Raw genomic sequence first — 17,887 nt, forward strand, 5'->3', positions numbered from 1 at the left:
CCTGGCTGAAATAAGACCATCTTGACAATCACAAAATTTTACGCATGATCATTTAGCGCATGCGTAAAATTGTGCGCATTATTTACCTGCATGCGTAAAAAGTATGGTAAAAGTCTGCAAAAGTCGGTAATTCCCACAAAAAAATGGAAATTTACAAACAAAATGGGGTGCATTATTTCTGCATTATCACCTACTAGTAGTTGGTGATATATTTTGCTTCCCATGTAGTCTGGAGCCTTGAGCGCTGTGTTTGCTGGACTTTAAAGTTTTTGTTTTTTGCAACTTTTTTTCTGCATGGTTTCTATGTAATTTCTCATGTTTCCCCAATTTTTTACGCATTGTTCCTGCATGCGGAAAACATGCAGAAAATTTTAGTGAATGTTGAAAAAATGTGGAAATTATCACTGGCGGTAATACAGCGGTCAAAAATCTCTTACCGCATGTGTAATTGTGTATAGAGCCCATTGGGCTTGATTCACTAAACCGTGTTAACTAATATCATGATCGTGTTTTCGCACAAAAATTTGCAATTGCGCACGATAATTCGTAATCGCGCACAAACGTGAAAATGCACGTGAAAACGGAGGTGATATGAGTTATCACGTTTAGTGAATCAAGCCCATTGTGTATAATCTCTGTAGGATACAGGCGGCTATAATGAACACATATTTAAGCACATTTCCATTTACTGTACCTATCCAGACAGCCAATTTGATTTACTAACACTGTACTGTCTTTATAGTTTCACTTGAATATCTATAGCTGTGTCAATTCACTAGACCAGCGTTACGTTTTCTATAAAGGACAACTCCTACAGCGTCGTATGAGCCTAAAACTATAACATAAAATAACGTGGAATTTAATTTTTCCTGTCAGATCGGACTTGACGCCACCATCCAACAGTGCTGCATTACTTCCGCCCATAACAAAGATGGCCGCAGAAGCGTCTGTCAGCATTATGTACGTTAGCGTGATGGTCTGATGGGCAATTTCCTATGATGTCATTGCTATGCGCCCGCTTCTGTGTTCCATAGCACGCTGTAGGTTTTGAGCTGAGCTCCGACTGCTGTAAGGAATTTAGAGTTTATTAATGACGAATATTAACAAATCTTAGGGGCGTGCACTTATTTCTAGCAATTGTGTATTGTTATCTATGTTTGCTTATTTATTAGGCAGCGACATGGAAGCTCCGAAGGACGCCCCCCCTCCGAAGCAACAACCTATGATATATATTTGTGGAGGTAAGAGAAGGGTGTAATTAGCATCTGGCTCTGTATATATGGGCAGTGACAGCACGCGTTTCTCCTGTATGGGCAGCATTCAGTGAAGCTTGTGCAATGAGGTTTTCTACAGGGTAGACTACTGTGTCAGAGGTTTTCCCAGAGTAGGGGAGATGGGTTGGATAATGGGTAGTGATAACCATAACTAAACAAAACAAATTTTGGCTCTGCAGGTTCTAATTGGAATTAAAGATGAAGAACTGAAGAAAGTTTAAAAAAAAAAAAAAGTTTCCCTTACCAGGGGCTTCTGCCAGCCCCCCTTCAGCCTCTCTGTCTCCGCAACGAAGCAAACGATACTCCGGTTCCCCATCGCAGCGCCGTTTCTTCACCGCTGACTTACAAGTTGACAGCCAATGAGCATGTGTGGCCCTGCATCCTTGCTCATGTCGCCGGGAGTGTCCTGCGCAGTACGAGAAAATTTCTACTGCGCCAGCGGAGGACCATGCCAACATGCGCAGTAGACGGCCAACTTCAAAAATGAGCTGCGGCAGGGGACCAGAGCATTGTATGGTAATGGCGTGGACACAGGGACGCTGCAGGGGGCTGGCAGAAGTCCCAGGTAAGTAAAACTTTTTATCTTTTTTTAAATCATTCTTCAGTTCCGCTTTAAAGTATGATGCAGAAAAGGACAGATGGGTAGAGGGAAGCTTCTAGATCCTCCATTGGCTTCCTGTGTTCTCCTAGCCCTTACTACCACTGCCCTCTTGAAGTTTGCAGCCATGCTCCTCTTGTGTGGCTGTACTGTGCCTGCTTAGTAGCATGGATCTACCCATGCATGAGTGTCTCCTCAATTTGATTACCCATATGTAAAGTTTCTGTGGACTAAGCCTTCGTTATTTTCCGCTAATGGTTAAGGTGACCCAAAGGAAAACCCTCGTATAGAAATTCCGCTAACATGATTGGTTGCGGTTTCAACATTTCTCCAGTTACAACACCCTTTAAAACTTAAAGCGTTGCAATTGCCCGAATAGTGTGGGTGAAGTTATTATTATTATTTCCTATTATAACCCAAAAAGTTGTAGAGGGCGCTATCATTGGAGAATGTTTGAAACAGCAGCCAATCACTCTAGCGGAATTTCCCTATTGCTAGGTACACATGATGCAGTTTCCAACCCCATCGATGGGTGATCAGATGGGAAGTTGCATCGCGTGTACATGTCCAAAGTGCACTCAATCAATAAAACAATCAATTTTCCAATTATAAGGCTGCAAAATTGATCACTTTATCGATTGGGAGCTGATCGGACATGCCGGAAATAATCGCCCGATTCCCATGAATCGGGTGGGAAATTACATCGTGTGTTAGCTTTGTGAGTTGTCCCCGCTGGGTCACCTCAACCATACTTTCTAATAACAGCTGTCTGATACAGTGGCTTTCGCCTGTGCTAGGAAAAAATATTTACAGCTGTATTCAAAATCTGTTGGCCCTCATACAACATGGAGATAGGAACATTGGAAAAATCAAAAGGTGTGTAGGCTTCAAAGGAAACATCTGGGAATTGTTAAAAATATCAGATTTACTTACCTGGGGCTTCCTCCAGCCCCTTGAAGTCTGTGTCCCTCGCGCAGCTTCGCTCCAAGCCGGGGTTCCTTTCCATAGCAGCTGCTGACCCGACCAGGTTGGTGTCCTCTGCACGAGCGTGCGGCTACACCACTAGTGATTGCGCTCCCACAGCTGGGAGTGTTCTTTGCAGGTGCAGAAGTACACAGGCGCACAATCACAAGCCTCGCGCATGCGCAGAGGCCGCCAACCTGGCCGTGCCGGCATTCTGCTACGGAGGGGACCCTAGAAGACCGTCTTGGATCGGAGCTGTAGCGAGGGACACAGCCAAGAAAATCTGATTATTTTTTTTATTTATTTATTTATTTATTTTTTTTTTACAATTCCTGGATATTTCCTTTAAGAGTGCATACGCACATCCAATTACCACCTCCGTGTTGCAGGAGGGTCAATTTATGAAATGTATGTACTCGTGTTATATTAACTAACCCCTCATACTATATGGAGGTGATAAAATTGGCCAGTGATTGGTCAATCACAATTGTGTGCGCACCCTTAAGGCTGGTACAGACATCCAATTTTGATTGGCCAATTTTACCACCTCCATGTAGTATGACGGCCAACAGATTTAGAGAACTATGAACAGATTGGCCTCTATTCATAAAGCATTCCCGCATGCGATAATGCTCAAAACAGCTGACTTTACCAACCATTTTGCAAAGTGTCAATTCATAAAAGCTGTTTCTGCATAAAAAGCTACAATTCCTGAGCAGTGCGGGAAATTACCGCCTTATGCGGTGATTATCACAACACATGTCACTACATGTCAAGTCATAAAGATTAGAGCAAGCGGAATTGGGACGGAGAATACCGGCTGTTTAGAAAAGGAGATAAGCCAGCAGATAACAGGTAAGTTAATGGGGACAGACTTCCCAGGCAGCAGCAGTGAGAGCAGAACAAAAAAGGCATCTCAGAATACCCAGGCTGTGTTTTTTACCTCTTGGGTACCTGTTTTCAGCTAAATTTCACATCAGAAAGCCTGCATGTGTAACATTTCTTGAAGTTCTTCTAAGCTGTGACAATTAAATAGACTGTTTAGGAAGACTATTAGGCCTGGTGCACACCAGAGGAGTTTTTCTGAGCGTTTTGAGTTTTTAAATCTGCTGCTAATGTTATCCTATGTGTCTGTGCACACTGGAGCAATGAGGTTTTGTAAAAAACGTCATAGCATTACATTGGGAAGAGCTTTTAAAGGTCAGGGCAAGGAGATGCAGTTTAAAAAAAAAAAAAAAAGATGCACATCTAAAGGGAAGTTGGGGCTGCCTTGTTTATTGCAACTCTGTCTCTGCACGTAGAAAGTGTATCAACTCAGGCAGCACCGCCAGTTTAGTGCGTGAATTCCCCGACCTTTTATCGCAAGTGTAAACATTTTATGAATTAGCACACAAAAGTCTAAAATACCGATAGAGCCCAATGTGTAGCTAAGCTCTCATACTATATGGAAGTGGTAAAATTGGTCAATCAAAATTGGATGTGTGTATGCACTTTAAGCCTGATTTATGCATACAATTTTAGTTGGCCAATAATTGGCTAATTTAACCACTTCCATGAAGTATGAGAGCCAACACATTTTGAATACTGTGAACAGATTTTGTAGGTAAACTCTCATACTACATGGAAGTGTTTAAAATTGGTGAATAAAAATTAGATTTGTGTACCAGGTTGAGCAGATCAGGTAGCCGCAAAAACTGCCGCTGCTGTGGGCTGCAATGGCCCACTTTAACTTTAGTGACCTATAGGTCACGATGCTGCGCTGAGACTGTGTGTCTCATAGTGTGCAGGGAGGCGGGGGGAGCAGGAGGTGCAGCCAGGGGAGAGAACTGCCCAATGGCAGCTCAGGAAACCCTGCAGGAGTGCCCCTGGCGGGCGTTTTGAATAGGGAACTCCTCTCCCCTGTGTTTACCTCTGAGTTAGCTACAAATCTTGTTGCTAAACTCGGGGGGCTATAGCGTGGCGATGGAGGGGCAGAGAGCGGCGGTTGGCGGATTCAGGGCCATGTCATTAGGCAGAGAACATGCCTCTGTGTCCTATCTGCCCCCCGAAGATCCACCTCGGGTTCTCTTTAAGCCAATCACCACCTCCGTGTAGTAGGCAGGACAAATGACAAAAACAGCTGTACCAAATGCGGTAGTGCATTGTGAATGGAGGCCAATATGTAAAGTTAATTGTTCCTTCTGTTTCAGAATGTCACACAGAAAATGAGATTAAAGCCAGAGATCCCATCAGATGCAGAGAATGTGGTTACAGAATAATGTACAAGAAAAGAACAAAACGATGTATCCTTTTATGGAGTTGCATTATGTGTGATTCCCATGTGGGCTCTCCTAAAATATTATCATGCCTCCGTGTCCTCAATAAGCTGCTTCCACACATTCCTATGAAGCATGCTATAGGGGAATTTATCTTTTTTGCACTTCTGTCTGCATAAGGGCTTGAACACACCAACCTGAAGACATGACCAACCCCTCGATACCTGTACTTCAACACAGCCAAATCAACTAAACAACCAACTCATTCACATACTGCTCACGCAAGTGGAACGACTGACTGACTGATTGATATGGCCACATTCAAAACCAGTACAAGTCGTTCTAATGACTTGTACACACATGGCCAACTGCATATCAGCCCCAGGGCTGTGGAGTCAGTCGAGGAGTCGGAGCAATTTTGGGTACCTGGAGTTGGAGTCATTAGTTTTAGAAAATGAGGAGTCAGTAGTCGGAGTCTGATGATTTTTGTACCACATCCACAACCTTGGTATGTATTAGACGGAGTCTGAGCTATTTTGGGTATCTGGAGTCGGAGGTTTCATAAACTGAGAAGTCTGAGTCGGATGATTTTTGTACTGACTTCACAGCCCTGATCAGCCCAACAGTCATGTGAGTTGATCCGCCGGTTGGATCAGGCAAACCACATGTTAACAGTCGTTTGTCTAGTCATTTGCCATGCGTACATACGCCCAGCTATTGTCAAATAAACCAAGTTTGGATGATAGTTGGGCGGAATAGTTGCACGTGTGTACGAGCCTTAAAGTGGATCCGAGATGAACTTTTACTCATTGCATAATTGTGTCCCTTTCCTATTGTTTATAGGGCATTCCTCAAGCCAAATACTTTTTTTTTTGTTTTGTTTTTTTGTTTTAATACTCTTAATTCCCTATAAACTAAAAAAGCCTCGTCCACAGCTTTTTCAGTGCCAAGATATTTTTAGACAATAGGAGCTCAGTCTGGGCAGGAGGAGGGGGAGGTGTTACTAGCCATTGATTTCAAAGGCAGAGGGGAGGAGGAGAGGGGACTGAAGAAAGCTGATAGCATCTCCAGCCCTTAGCCTGTGACAATTAGAGTTGGGCCGAACCTCCGATTTTAGGTTCGCGAACCGGGTTCGCGAACTTTCGCGAAAGGTTCGGTTCGCGTTAAAGTTCGCGAACCGCAATAGACTTCAATGGGGATGCGAACTTTGAAAAAAAAAAATAATTATGCTGGCCACAAAAGTGATGGAAAAGATGTTTCAAGGGGTCTAACACCTGGAGGGGGGGATGGCGGAGTGGGATAGATGCCAAAAGTCCCCGGGAAAAATCTGGATTTGACGCAAAGCAGCGTTTTAAGGGCAGAAATCACATTGAATGTTAAATGACAGGCCTAAAGTGCTTGCTTTCAAACATCTTGCATGTGTATACATCAATCAGGTAGTGTAATTAAGGTACTGCTTCACACTGACACACCAAACTCATCGTGTAACGCACCGCAAACAGCTGTTTGTGTAGTGACGGCCGTGCTGGACTGGTGCGCGCACCATGGCGAGAGTGCAGGTTTTGGTGGCTTTACAGCCCATATGGTCACCTGGCTGATGTAGCTGAATGACAGAACAGTGACTGTCCAGCTGATCAAATTTGGTCTGACCACAATGAGGCAACGACCTTATTATCGTGGGTGTGCCCCCCGAGACACTCATCTAGGCGCCGGTCATTGCTCCATTGTGATACGCAAGCCCCTTCACCACGGCAAGGTAATGATCACGAAGGGGAATGGGCGCATGTACATGCCTTTTCTTTTGTTGTTGCAGCTGCCCGCAGTGCAGCCAGAAAAATTAGGCAGTCATGTACACGCACCCGAAAAATTATTACAGCGGCCGCTGCTAGCAGCGGCCTAAAAAATTCAGCAATCCGCCTGGAGTCCCGGACCCTGTTGGTGGTGGCGGAGAAGGTAGTCAAGCGGCCTGCAGGCAGACATGCTGTGTGGAGGGACTGGGAGCGACTTAGTCTTCTTGGGGCAGGCCAGGCAGCCAGTCACACGGCGTGCAGGCAGAGATGCTGTGTGTGCGGGGACTGACTTAGTCTTGGGGCGGGCAGCAGCCCTCCGGGATCCATGCCTCATTCATTTTGATAAAGGTGAGGTACTTAACACTTTTGTGACTTAGGCGACTTCTCTTCTCTGTGACAATGCCTCCAGCTGCGCTGAAGGTCCTTTCTGAGAGGACGCTTGCGGCAGGGCAGGAGAGAAGTTGGATGGCAAATTGGGACAGCTCTGGCCACAGGTCAAGCCTGCGCACCCAGTAGTTCAAGGGTTCCTCATCGCTGTTCACAGCAGTGTCTACATCCACACTTAAGGCCAGGTAGTCGGCTACCTGCCGTTCCAGGCGTTGGTGGAGGGTGGATCCGGAAGGGCTATGGCGAGGCGTTGGACTAAAGAACGTCCGCATGTCCGACATCACCATGAGATCGCTGGAGCGTCCTGTCTTTGACTGCGTGGACACGGGAGGAGGATTAGTGGCAGTGGTACCTTGCTGGCGTTGTGCCGTCACATCACCCTTAAAGGCATTGTAAAGCATAGTTGACAGCTGGTTCTGCATGTGCTGCATCCTTTCCACCTTCCGGTGAGTTGGTAACAGGTCCGCCACTTTGTGCCTGTACCGAGGGTCTAGTAGTGTGGCCACCCAGTACAGCTCATTCCCCTTGAGGTTTTTTATACGGGGGTCCCTCAACAGGCAGGACAGCATAAAAGACGACATCTGCACAAAGTCGGATCCAGTACCCTCCATCTCCTCTTGCTCTTCCTCAGTGACGTCAGGTAAGTCAACCTCCTCCCCCCAGCCGCGAACAATACCACGGGAAGGTTGCGCAGCACAAGCCCCCTGCGACGCCTGCTGCGGTTGTTCTCCTGCCGCTGTCCCCTCCTCCTCTTCCTCCTCCTCCCCCAAAGAAACACCTTGCTCATCATCCTCTGAGTCTGACTCATCTTCTGCACATGACCTCTCTTCTTCCTCCTCCTCCCCCCTCTGTGCTGCCGCAGGTGTTGAGGAAACAGCTGGGTCTGATGAAAATTGGTCCCATGCCTGTTCCTGCCGTAACGGTTCCTGGTCACGCTCATTCGCAGCTTCATCCGCCACTCTACGCACAGCACGCTCCAAGAAGTACGCGTAGGGAATTAAGTCGCTGATGGTGCCCTCACTGCGGCTCACCAGGTTGGTCACCTCCTCAAACGGCCGCATGAGCCTGCATGCATTTTTCATCATTGTCCAGTTGTCGGGCCAGAACATCCCCATCTTCCCAGACTGTTTCGTTCTACTCCAGTTGTAGAGGTACTGGGTGACGGCTTTCTTCTGTTCTAGCAGGCGGGAGAACATGAGGAGGGTCGAGTTCCAGCGAGTGGGGCTATCGCAAATGAGGCGTCTCACCGGCATGTTGTTTTTACGCTGAATTTCTGCAAATCGTGCCATGGCTGTGTAAGAGCGCCTCAAATGCCCACAGAACTTCCTGGCCTGCTTCAGGACATCCGCTAAGCCAGGGTACTTTGCCACAAATCTTTGAACCACTAGATTCATGACATGTGCCATGCAGGGTATGTGTGTCAGCTTCCCCATATGCAAAGCGGCAAGCAGATTGCTGCCGTTGTCGCACACCACGTTGCCTATCTCCAGGTGGTGCGGGGTCAGCCACTCATCCACCTGTTTCTTAAGAGCAGCCAGGAGAGCTGCTCCAGTGTGACTCTCCGCTTTGAGACAAGCCATGTCTAAGATGGCGTGACACCGTCGTACCTGGCATGCAGCATAGGCCCTGCGGAGCTGGGGCTGTGTAGCTGGAGAGGAGAACTGCCACTCAGCCAAGGAGGAGGAGGAGGACAGCGAAGAGCATGTAGCAGGAGGAGAGGAGGTGGCAGGAGGCCTGCCTGCAAGCCGTGGAGGTGTCACAATTTGGTCCGCCGCTTTCTGCTTGCCATCGTTCACCACCAGGTTCACCCAATGGGCTGTGTAGGTAATGTAGCGGCCCTGCCCGTGCTTGGCAGACCAGGCATCCGTGGTCAGGTGTACCCTTGACCCAACGCTCTTCGCAAGAGATGACACCACTTGCCTCTCAACTTCACGGTGCAGTTGGGGTATGGCCTTTCTGGAAAAATAAGTGCGGCCTGGCATCTTCCACTGCGGTGTTCCGATGGCCACAAATTTACGGAAGGCCTCAGAGTCCACCAGCCGGTATGGTAACAGCTGGCGAGCTAACAGTTCCGCCACGCCAGCTGTCAGACGCCGGGCAAGGGGGTGACTGGCCAAAAGTGGCTTCTTCCGCTCAAACATTTCCTTCACGGACACCTGACTGCTGCTGTGGGCAGAGGAGCAGGAACCGCTCAAGGGCAGAGGCGGAGTGGAGGAGGGTGCCTGTGAAGGTGCAAGGGAGAAAGCGGCATAAGCAGATGATGCACCTGAAGGAGGAAGAGGAGAAGGAGGGTGACTTTTATTTTGTGTGCTGCTGCTGCTTTTGCTCAGGTGGCCATCCCATTGCTGTTTGTGCCTTTTCTCCAGGTGCCTTCGTAAGGCACTTGTCCCTACGTGAGTGTTGGCCTTTCCACGGCTCAATTTTTTTTGGCAGAGCGAACAGATGGCTTTGGTCCGATCTGAGGCACACACATTGAAAAATTTCCACACCGCTGAGCCACCCTGGGATGTGGGCACTATGGGGACCTCAGCAGCTGATGCTGAAGGGCAAGTTGGCTGGCTGTACATAGGTGGCGATACATGGTGCCGGACTCTGCCACCAGCTGTTTCTGACGAAGAGCTGCCCCAGCTTCTTTCAGCAACTTCTCTCCTCCTACTACTCTCTGACTCCCCCTCTAAACTGTCCCCCTCTTCATCTCCTCTATTGGGAACATACAGAGGATCCCTATCATCGTCATCATCGTAATCATCCTGCCCAGCTTCGCTTGCCTCAGAAAAATCCAAACGTGTAGGTCCTTCATCCTCCTTACACGTTACATCCATAGTGTTGTCGCGTAACGCAGACATATGAGCTGGTGAAAAATCATCTGGCTGTAACAATGGCTGTGCATCAGTGATTTCACCACCACTAAATAATTCTTGCGAAGTGTCAAATGCAGCGGAAGTGGTGCTAGTAGTAGCGCTGGTGGCTGAGCAAGATGAGGTGTTCTGTGTCGCTAAATACTCAACCACGTCCTGACAATCTTGGGAGGTGATGGGACGTGCCTTCTTCCGAGCACTGTACTGTGGGCCAGGTCCACACGAAATTACATTTACACGACCTCGCGCAGACCTGCCGGGTGGCCTTCCTCTGCCTCTGCCACTACCTCTTCCTCTTCCTCTACCTGTTTTGTCCATATCGGGTATGCACGGAGTGGTATATCACACTGCGTGCACTCACGTAGGTAGGTGGGTTCACTTAACTGCACAGGTATGCGCACTGATGCGGTGGGTTCACTGAACAGTACAGGTATACAGTGGCGGGTTCACTGAACACAACAGGTATGCAGTGGCGTGTTCACTAAACAGGTATACAGTGGCGGGTCCACTGAACAGAACAGGTATACAGTGGCGGCCCTGGCGGGTTCACAGAACAGGTATACAGTGGTGGGTCCACTGAACAGAACAGGTATACAGTGGCGGGTTCACAGAACAGGTATACAGTGGCGGGTTTACTGAACAGAACAGGTATACAGTGGCGGGTTCACAGAACAGGTATGCAGTGGCAGGTTCACTGAACTGAACAGGTATGCAGTGGCGTGTTCACTAAACAGGTATACAGTGGCAGGTCCACTGAACAGAACAGGTATACAGTGGCGGGTCCACTGAACAGAACAGGTATACAGTGGCGGCCCTGGCGGGTTCACAGAACAGGTATACAGTGGCGGGTCCACTGAACAGAACAGGTATACAGTGGCGGGTTCACAGAACAGGTATACAGTGGCGGGTCCACTGAACAGAACAGGTATACAGTGGCGGGTTCACAGAACAGGTATACAGTGGCGGGTCCACTGAACAGAACAGGTATACAGTGGCGGGTTCACAGAACAGGTATGCAGTGGCAGGTTCACTGAACTGAACAGGTATGCAGTGGCGTGTTCACTAAACAGGTATACAGTGGCAGGTCCACTGAACAGAACAGGTATACAGTGGCGGGTCCACTGAACAGAACAGGTATACAGTGGCGGCCCTGGCGGGTTCACAGAACAGGTATACAGTGGCGGGTCCACTGAACAGAACAGGTATACAGTGGCGGGTTCACAGAACAGGTATACAGTGGCGGGTCCACTGAACAGAACAGGTATACAGTGGCGGGTTCACAGAACAGGTATGCAGTGGCAGGTTCACTGAACTGAACAGGTATGCAGTGGCGTGTTCACTAAACAGGTATACAGTGGCAGGTCCACTGAACAGAACAGGTATACAGTGGCGGGTCCACTGAACAGAACAGGTATACAGTGGCGGCCCTGGCGGGTTCACAGAACAGGTATACAGTGGCGGGTCCACTGAACAGAACAGGTATACAGTGGCGGGTTCACAGAACAGGTATACAGTGGCGGGTCCACTGAACAGAACAGGTATACAGTGGCGGGTTCACAGAACAGGTATACAGTGGCGGGTCCACTGAACAGAACAGGTATACAGTGGCGGCCCTGGCGGGTTCACAGAACAGGTATACAGTGGCGGGTCCACTGAACAGAACAGGTATACAGTGGCGGGTTCGCAGAACAGGTATACAGTGGCGGGTCCACTGAACAGAACAGGTATACAGTGGCGGGTTCACAGAACAGGTATACAGTGGCGGGTCCACTGAACAGAACAGGTATACAGTGGCGGCCCTGGCGGGTTCACAGAACAGGTATACAGTGGCGGGTCCACTGAACAGAACAGGTATACAGTGGCGGGTTCACAGAACAGGTATACAGTGGCGGGTCCACTGAACAGAACAGGTATACAGTGGCGGGTTCACAGAACAGGTATACAGTGGCGGGTCCACTGAACAGAACAGGTATACAGTGGCGGGTTCACAGAACAGGTATACAGTGGCAGGATCACTGAACAGGTATGCAGTGGGCTGAGGGCTCACTGAACAGAACAGGTATGCTGTGGCAGGATCACTGAACAGGTATGCAGTGGCAGGATCACAGTACAGGTATGCAGTGGGCTGAGGGCTCACTGAACAGAACAGGTATGCTGTGGCAGGATCACTGAACAGGTATGCAGTGGCAGGATCACTGAACAGGTATGCAGTGGCAGGATCACTGAACAGGTATGCAGTGGGCTGAGGGCTCACTGAACAGAACAGGTATGCTGTGGCAGGATCACTGAACAGGTATGCAGTGGCAGGATCACTGAACAGGTATGCAGTGGGCTGAGGGCTCACTGAACAGAACAGGTATGCTGTGGCAGGATCACTGAACAGGTATGCAGTGGCAGGATCACTGAACAGGTATGCAGTGGGCTGAGGGCTCACTGAACAGAACAGGTATGCTGTGGCAGGATCACTTAACAGGTATGCAGTGGCAGGATCACTGAACAGGTATGCAGTGGGCTGAGGGCTCACTGAACAGAACAGGTATGCTGTGGCAGGATCACTGAACAGGTATGCAGTGGCAGGATCACTGAACAGGTATGCAGTGGGCTGAGGGCTCACTGAACAGAACAGGTATGCTGTGGCAGGATCACTGAACAGGTATGCAGTGGCAGGATCACAGTACAGGTATGCAGTGGGCTGAGGGCTCACTGAACAGAACAGGTATGCTGTGGCAGGATCACTGAACAGGTATGCAGTGGCAGGATCACTGAACAGGTATGCAGTGGGCTGAGGGCTCACTGAACAGAACAGGTATGCAGCCAGGAAGAAGTTAAGCCTAACTAATCTTTCCCTATATGAGAGACTGCAGCAGCTCGCCCTACTCTCACTAATGCAGGCACACGAGTGGCCGTAATGGCCGCCGCTGCCTGCCTTATATAAGGGGGGGTGGGGCTCCAGGGGCTAGTGTAGCCTAATTGGCTACACTGGGCCTGCTGACTGTGATGTAGAGGGTCAAAGTTGACCCTCAGGTGCATTATGGGGCGAACCGAACTTCTTCCGCAAAAGGTTCGCGTGCGGTACCCGCACGCGAACCACCTAAGTTCGCGCGAACCACGTTCGCCGGCGAACCGTTCGGCCCAACTCTAGTGACAATATGACAAAAAGGACATGGCTGCCCTCATTGTATCACAGGGATAAATAATCATACACTTTTTTTTAAAAAGTTTTGCAGCTAGATATGCTGTGTAAACTAAACTTTAGATAAGATATATAGACAAGTTACTTTTTATAGTTAGTTTTTCATCTCGTATCCCCTTTAAAGGACACCTGAAATGAGAGGGATATGGAGGCTGCCACACTTATTTAATTTTAAGCAATACCAGTAGCCTGGCTATCCTGCTGATCCTCTGCCTTTAATACTTTCAGGCATAGACCCTGAACAAGCATGCAGCAGATCAGGTGTTTCTGACATTATTGTCAGATCTGACAAAATTAGCTGCGTGCTTGTTTCTGGTGTGATTCAGACAATACTGCAGCCAAATAGACCAACAGGACTGCCAAGCAACTGGTATTGTTTAAAAGGAAATAAATATGGCAGCCTCCATATTCACTTCAGTTGTCCTTTAACACTGAGGTCTGGTACACATTAATTGATTTGCGGGTAACCTTTCAGGCAATTGTTCATTCCAGTCAGCTGGTGGCTAAGCGGCTGAAAGTGCCGAAATGTACACAAGTCTATCAGGACTCTTCCGACCTATGCTTTGCTGCAGGCAAGTTTCTGCTACGTAAGTTTGTCATTTGCCCGTACACATGTTGGGACATGGAAGACCAACTGTTACATGTTCTATTAAAATACAGATCTGTTCTGATTGGACGATTACACTTCCATTCAACATTTGCCATGGACTCTCCATCAGTTGGGAGTGTTTATTGGCTGGTGTGTACAGAGGAGCGCAGCCCTGTTGTTCCGAGACGCCTGGGCAATGAGTGAGGATGGTGTGGGGAGCCACTATAGGATCCAGAGGTTTCCCTCTTCTTAGGTACTGTGTTTGTCAGGACATAAGACTTACCTTTTAGGTTTAGAAGGCAAAGCTCAGGAAAAAAAGAAAAATGCTAAACCTGGTGTATCCGTTGGTCAGGGGCATTTTGTAGACCTTACACTCGCGACCGCACCCGCCCCCCCCCCCCCCAAGCTGTCCGGGCTACACCACACTAGCCCCTGCTGCACCAACCTGCTAAGCTACACTGCACTACACTACCACTGCAAGCTCTTACCTGATCTTGCCTCCTCTCCAGTTCTACTAATGTACACACACTCCTCTCCTCCACCTGCAGCTGGCTTTATAGCGGTACACTGCAGCCGCCTGCTGCTACACAGTTCTGGCCCTCCTTCCTGATTATTGGTTTCCTGTTACTGCGTGACTCCAGCTGGGGCCATGCAGTAACAGGGAACCAATAATCAGGAAGTGTGGCACCAGGATGGAGGACCCAGAGCTGTGTAGCAGCAGGAGGCCACAGTGTACCGGTATATAGCCAGCTGCAGGAGAAGAGGAGCGCGTCTAAATCGGCAGGACCTGAGTGAGGGGGAGGAGCATGGCAGAAGGATTCGGTAAGTGCTTCCCCGAGCGACACGGTTTACTGTATATTCCAAATATGATGCCCCTCCCCCTGTTTTGGGGAAGAAAAAAAGTGCAGCTTATGTTCTGAAAAGTTCACACTTTTCTGCATTGAAAACAAGCAAGGGGAAATTTCCGGACACTATGCACGTTCATCTGCGTTACAATGCACACATTTTGCCATAGTAACTAAATAATTGTTAAAGAGAATGCGCACCGTGTGCTGCAGGTCATACAATTTTGTTTTTTAATGTAATGTCCTAAATAATTTCATTGGGGTCCTCCATTGTGTCAACTGTTACCTGGTCCAGGCCTGCACATTTTTGACACAGTATTTAATGGCTGCTAGCTGAATTTAAGAGACCAGTGTCGTGAGTTCCTGAGCCAGTAGCCAACAATCTGCTTCATCCCATGCATAAAGCACATGCAGTAGCTCTTGGCTGCACACAGTCCTTCCTCCTGTTAATTCAATACTCCCTTCTTAGGCCCCGTTCACACTTGCGTTTTGGCAAGTAAACGGACCGGATCCTGACCTGATCCTGATCAGAACCGTACGGTTCCGATCCGGATCCAGTCCGTTTGTATCAGGCATGCATCAGGCTGCCATCCGGATCCGTGGGCAAAAAATAGCGAAATTTGAAAAAAAAAATGTTGGGGTCAGCAGAAGGTGCACCTGGTGCACATGTACAATCAGGTTCCTCCGCTGTAGGCCTCACCTCCACCTCCGACATTCTACCAAACGGCTCCAGCACGTCTGTCACTGCTGCTCCACTCCAGACATGCTTGGCCCATGTGTCCCCATCCGAAATGGCCGCTTGGATACGCATAGGAAGTGGGGTAGAACGTCAGGTTTTTGTAGGCAGTGTGTTCTGTGCCTTCCGTTCCCCATTGGTTTCTGTGTTCCTGATGGTGCTGTCAGGCTCAGGTCCGGCTCCGGTCCGGGTGCGTGGGCCGGAGATCCGGACCCAGAAAATAGCGCATGTTGGAAAAGAGTCCGGAGTCCGGCTCCGATCCGGCTCCGTACTGTACGGAACAGACGCGTGTGAACGTCCGCATAGACTTTACATTGCTATGCGGAACGTACGTTCCGTTTGTACAGTATGCGGTCCGGATCAGATCCGGAAAATCCGGATAGCGAACGCTAATGTGAACTGGGCCTTAATCAGCTGGCATTATGAACTGGGAAAATGATATCAGGTAAGATATATTTCCTCAAACGGATTAATCATAGCTTGATTTTGCAGTTTGAATGTTAAAGCTTTATTTTTGTTACAGGTGCGCCTGAAGTAGAATTGTGCTGTAAATAATTTTCCTTAACACGCTCTCCAGTGGTCGTTTTTGACGCTCGTTAGCTGACTGAATTGGGAGCTGGAAAAAACATTCTGGATATTTTTTTTTCATTTACATTGTGTCTGGTATTTCTTTTTCTTTAAGAGACTAAATATGTTATGTTTGCATAGTTGTATGTAAATTATTGCGACAATTTGTAATAAAATTTTGAATTGGAAGTATTATTATTATTATTATTATTATTATTTTATTTATATAGCGCCAACATATTCCGCAGCGCTTTACAAAGCACAATAAGACGACAAGGGGAACATAGATACAACTAACAAATGTACAGCAGAGTTCCAAGCAGCACAAATATTGTTACAAAACAGTAAACATTAGGAGGAGGACCCTGCCCTTGCGAGCTTACACTCTAATGGGTAGTGGGGGACACATTAGGTAAGGGGGTGGAGGATGGATATGGCAGTGACCCTTTGCCTCTGATTACATTGTGACAGATAAGTAAATAAGGGCTATAGAATGTTATAAGCTTGTCTGAAAAGGTGTGTTTTAAGAGTGCGTTTGAAGATGTCCAGGTTTGGAGCATGACGTACAGGCTGTGGAAGAGAGTTCCAGATAAGGGATGATGCTCGTGTAAAGTCCTGGATGCGAGCATGAGAGGAGGTGATCAGCTTAGAGGCCAGGAAGTATTCATTTTTCAGTTGATTTCTAGTTTCTCGGGGGAGGCTGCTATTGCTGGCCCTTTTGTAAAAGCTCATTCATACCAATGTTCTACCTATGTTGTGCATTCTTGAAGCAATTGATGTGCTTTTTCTTCCTCTGCCTTGAACAGTCGATTAACCATAGACTTGCATAGGAGTGTAGAGTCCAAGGACCTCACTGGCTTCAATTCAATATGAAAATGTAAAAACGGGGGGGGGGGGGGGGGGTGGAGCAGGCACTCCTCGTGCCCACCGCTCCTCCCCCCCATTCTCCTCTGTCACCCTTCGTATTGTGTAATGTACCTCGAAGCTACTTTCGGGTCAGGGAACACTGCACAGGCAGTGCCCGGCAAAGTGTGTCCTTGATTGCATGTCCATAACTGTGCAGCACCTGCACAGATGTGACGTAGTGCAGAGCGATCCTGGGCGCACGATCAAGGATGCATGCTGCTGTGCAGCGCCTGCGCATTGTTCCCCAACCTTCCCAACGGAGCGGTGGGCATGAGGAAAGCCTACTACACATGCCTGCCCCCCCCCCCCCCATTTTTAAATTTTAATAAGCGCTACGGTATTCTTTAAAGGACTTCCGATGTGAAGTCACAAATCTATTGTTTACCGTACTCACCTGGGACTTCTTCCAGTCCCTCACAGCTGTCCCTCGCCGCAGCCCCGGTCCTCCGCTGGCCGCTTGTGAAGATCGCTACCCCACTGGCGGTTCGGGCCTTCTGCATCATCTGGAACATACTGTGCCTGCGTAGTAGTTGTGCACAGGCTCAGTATGCGCCAGATGACGTGGCTGTGTGGGTACGAATGCCTGTGCAGGCGCAGAAGACGCAATCCGCCGGCGTGGTCGCAATCTTCATGGGTGGCCAGCAGGACAACGCGGAAGACCGGGGCTGCGGCAAGGGACTCAGATGGCTGCGAGGGACTGGAAGAAGCTCCAGGTGAGTAAAAAATAGATTTGTGACTTCATATTGTAAGTCCTTTAAGCCTTACCGCATTCGCTGATACCTCACAGCTGATTTTACCAGTTTGTCAAACATCAATTTATTAAGGCTGTTACCGCATGGAAAAATAAAATTACTGACTGTGCCTGTGCAAGCGCTGCTGTCAATCACTCGCACATGGTGTGGCGGGCACTGTGCAGGTGCAGAACT

At 48.5% G+C, this 17,887-nt stretch overlaps 1 protein-coding gene across 2 annotated transcripts; it reads left to right on the forward strand.

Annotated features, from left to right (window-relative positions):
• The first annotated feature begins 997 nt into the window (after window positions 1-997).
• POLR2K (RNA polymerase II, I and III subunit K) lies at window positions 998-16,247 on the forward strand. 2 transcript variants are annotated; one of them, XM_068234901.1, is made up of 4 exons: window positions 998-1,068; window positions 1,173-1,241; window positions 5,025-5,117; window positions 16,066-16,247. In XM_068234901.1, the coding sequence occupies exons 2-4, from the start codon at window positions 1,181-1,183 to the stop codon at window positions 16,086-16,088; spliced, it is 177 nt and encodes a 58-aa protein (XP_068091002.1). In that variant the 5' UTR covers window positions 998-1,068; window positions 1,173-1,180; the 3' UTR covers window positions 16,089-16,247. The 2 variants fall into 2 exon arrangements, with proteins under 2 accessions (XP_068091002.1, XP_068091001.1); XM_068234900.1 differs by having other exon boundaries at window positions 999-1,071; window positions 1,171-1,241.
• The last annotated feature ends 1,640 nt before the right edge of the window (window positions 16,248-17,887 follow it).

Source organism: Hyperolius riggenbachi, chromosome 5 (genome assembly GCF_040937935.1).
Source record: "Hyperolius riggenbachi isolate aHypRig1 chromosome 5, aHypRig1.pri, whole genome shotgun sequence".
NCBI classification, from domain to species: Eukaryota; Metazoa; Chordata; class Amphibia; order Anura; family Hyperoliidae; genus Hyperolius; species Hyperolius riggenbachi.

Coding starts and splice junctions, on each gene's coding strand:
- POLR2K (XM_068234901.1), top strand. CDS start 1,181: ATGGAAGCTCCGAAGGACGCCCCCCCTCCGAAGCAACAACCTATGATA. Junction 1,242..5,024: donor TATGATATATATTTGTGGAG/GTAAGAGAAGGG, acceptor CTTCTGTTTCAG/AATGTCACACAGAAAATGAG. Junction 5,118..16,065: donor CAAGAAAAGAACAAAACGAT/GTATCCTTTTAT, acceptor CACGCTCTCCAG/TGGTCGTTTTTGACGCTCGT.